This window comes from Acanthisitta chloris, unplaced genomic scaffold, assembly GCF_000695815.1.
Source record: "Acanthisitta chloris isolate BGI_N310 unplaced genomic scaffold, ASM69581v1 scaffold22086, whole genome shotgun sequence".
Lineage (NCBI taxonomy): Eukaryota > Metazoa > Chordata > Aves > Passeriformes > Acanthisittidae > Acanthisitta > Acanthisitta chloris.
Window position 1 is genome coordinate 5,052 of NW_008680007.1, and position 719 is coordinate 5,770.

The 719-nt window shown below is 59.0% G+C and overlaps 1 protein-coding gene across 1 annotated transcript in view; it reads right to left on the reverse strand.

Annotated features, from left to right (window-relative positions):
- Positions 1-719, reverse strand: part of LOC103804928 (isocitrate dehydrogenase [NADP], mitochondrial-like) — a 2,897-nt gene that overhangs the window by 1,176 nt on the left and 1,002 nt on the right. The window contains 3 exon segments of the mRNA XM_009077563.1: positions 22-158; positions 269-412; positions 498-658. Of these exon segments, the coding sequence (XP_009075811.1) occupies positions 22-158; positions 269-412; positions 498-658 (442 nt within the window).

Here is a 719-nt window from a genome sequence, read left to right on the forward strand (position 1 = left end):
GATCACCCCACAGGTCCATACTTATCAAAGATCTCCTGGAAGATGTCCTTGAAGCGCCCATCGTAGGCCTTGAGGATGGTGTTCTTGGTGCTCAGGTAGAGTGGCCACTTCTTCTGGATGGCATACTGGAAGCAGCTGTGCGCAAAGCCTGATATGGACTGCAACGGAAGTACACGGACCCGATGGGACCCTGTCCCCCAGCCTGGCAGCTCCCTCGAGGGTGGCAGGACACACTGACCTGCAGGGACCCCTCCAGCCCCACCAGTACCTCATCCGTGTTGTACATGCCCATGCCCACACCGCCACTGGGAAAGTTGAACACCTCCCACTCCTTGGCCCCACTGCCATCCTTCGGTGTGAAGACCATCTTGAACGTCCCAGACTTGTTCACCACGAAGTCAGTGGCTTTGTACTGCAGGAGCGCAGGAAGGGTGTCAGGCAGGGGTCACAGGAGCTGGTGAACACCCCCACACCACCAGCCCCCACACCAAGCTCACCTGGTCGCCATGGGCATGGCGGCCAATGGTGATGGGCTTGGTCCAGCCAGGCACTAGGCGGGGGATGTTCTTGCAGATGATGGGCTCACGGAACACTGTCCCACCCAGGATGTTTCGGATGGTGCCATTGGGGCTCTTCCACATCTTCTTCAGCTTGAACTCTATGCATGCAGAGGCGAGACACCTGAAGGACCCCCCAGCCCCCTCAAAGCACCTGGCTGC